The sequence below is a fragment of the Arachis ipaensis genome, chromosome B02 (genome assembly GCF_000816755.2).
Source record: "Arachis ipaensis cultivar K30076 chromosome B02, Araip1.1, whole genome shotgun sequence".
Taxonomy (NCBI): Eukaryota; Viridiplantae; Streptophyta; class Magnoliopsida; order Fabales; family Fabaceae; genus Arachis; species Arachis ipaensis.
Window position 1 is genome coordinate 11,618,317 of NC_029786.2, and position 1,127 is coordinate 11,619,443.

General features: G+C 49.4%; 1 protein-coding gene across 1 annotated transcript in view; it reads right to left on the bottom strand.

Moving 5' to 3' along the window:
• Nucleotides 405–1,127, bottom strand: part of LOC107626867 — a 4,843-nt gene continuing 4,120 nt past the window's right edge. Inside the window, exon 3 of the mRNA XM_016329758.1 lies at nt 405–1,104. Within this exon, the coding sequence (XP_016185244.1) occupies nt 405–1,104 (700 nt within the window). The remainder of the gene's footprint in view (nt 1,105–1,127) is intronic.

The window sequence follows — 1,127 nt, forward strand, 5'->3', positions numbered from 1 at the left end:
GTGTGGCCGTTTTGTTTTGGCTTGTGAACAATTTGACTTCTTAGTCGTTTGTCCGCTTTAATTTAATTAACTTTTTCTTATTCGACTGGTCGTGTTATCGTCTCTATTAACCGTTATTGGTTTATAGCCGTCGCTTATATTAGCAGGTCGTGGCCTTTGCGTGGCCGTTTTTTACCGCGATAGTAGACGGGCTCCCGGGGTGATCAGTCCCGGGGTCGCGCATCGTTGTCGGGTTGTGATGGGGTGATTTGCCTGGGAAAAAGGAAAGGGAACAATACACGAGAGAAAATTTGCACAAGTATATCTTATTTGGTAATCGCATAAAGGATTCATAGGTTATATTGGAAATTTCAGATCCACAATCTAACCACTTAGCTTAGTTGGTCGGCGCGTCGCTGCATATGTTAGGAGTAGAACCTTCTCAAGTTGTTCGCGTTCCATGTCCTTGGGATTTCCCTACCATCGAGCCTTTCCAACTTGAACGCGCCCCTACCCACCTCTTTTTTGATTCTATAGGGGCCTTCCCAGTTTGCCGCCAGCTTGCCCTCTCCAGGGGTCGGTGGGCCGATGTCGTTTCGCCTCAGGACGAGGTCGTTTGGTCCGAACTCCCTTTTGAGCACTTTGGTGTTGTAGCGTAGGGCCATTCTTTGTTTCAGTGCGGTTTCTGTCAAATGGGCCATTTCTCTGACTTCATCTATCAAGTCCTTTTCCACGGCTTCCTCTACTCCCTTCAAAAGTAGCCGGGGGCTCGGCTCCCCGATCTCTACGGGTATTACCGCATCCAACCCGTATGTTAGCCGGAAGGGGGTCTCTTTAGTGGAAGATTGTTCGGTTGTTCGGTAAGACCAAAGTACCGAGGCTAGCTCGTCGGCCCACGCCCCCTTTTTGTTTTCCAAACGCTTTTTCAGCCCTAAAAGGATGATCTTGTTCGCGGACTCCACCTGCCCATTTGTCTGGGGGTGTTCCACGGAGGAGAATCTCTGTCTTATACCCAGGCCGGCGAGAAATTCCGTGAACTTTTTGTTGGTAAATTGCGTGCCATTGTCCGAGATGACGGCTTCCGGGACCCCGAATCGCGTTATTACCTGCCTCCACAAGAACTTCCTGCAATTGGATGAGGATATGCT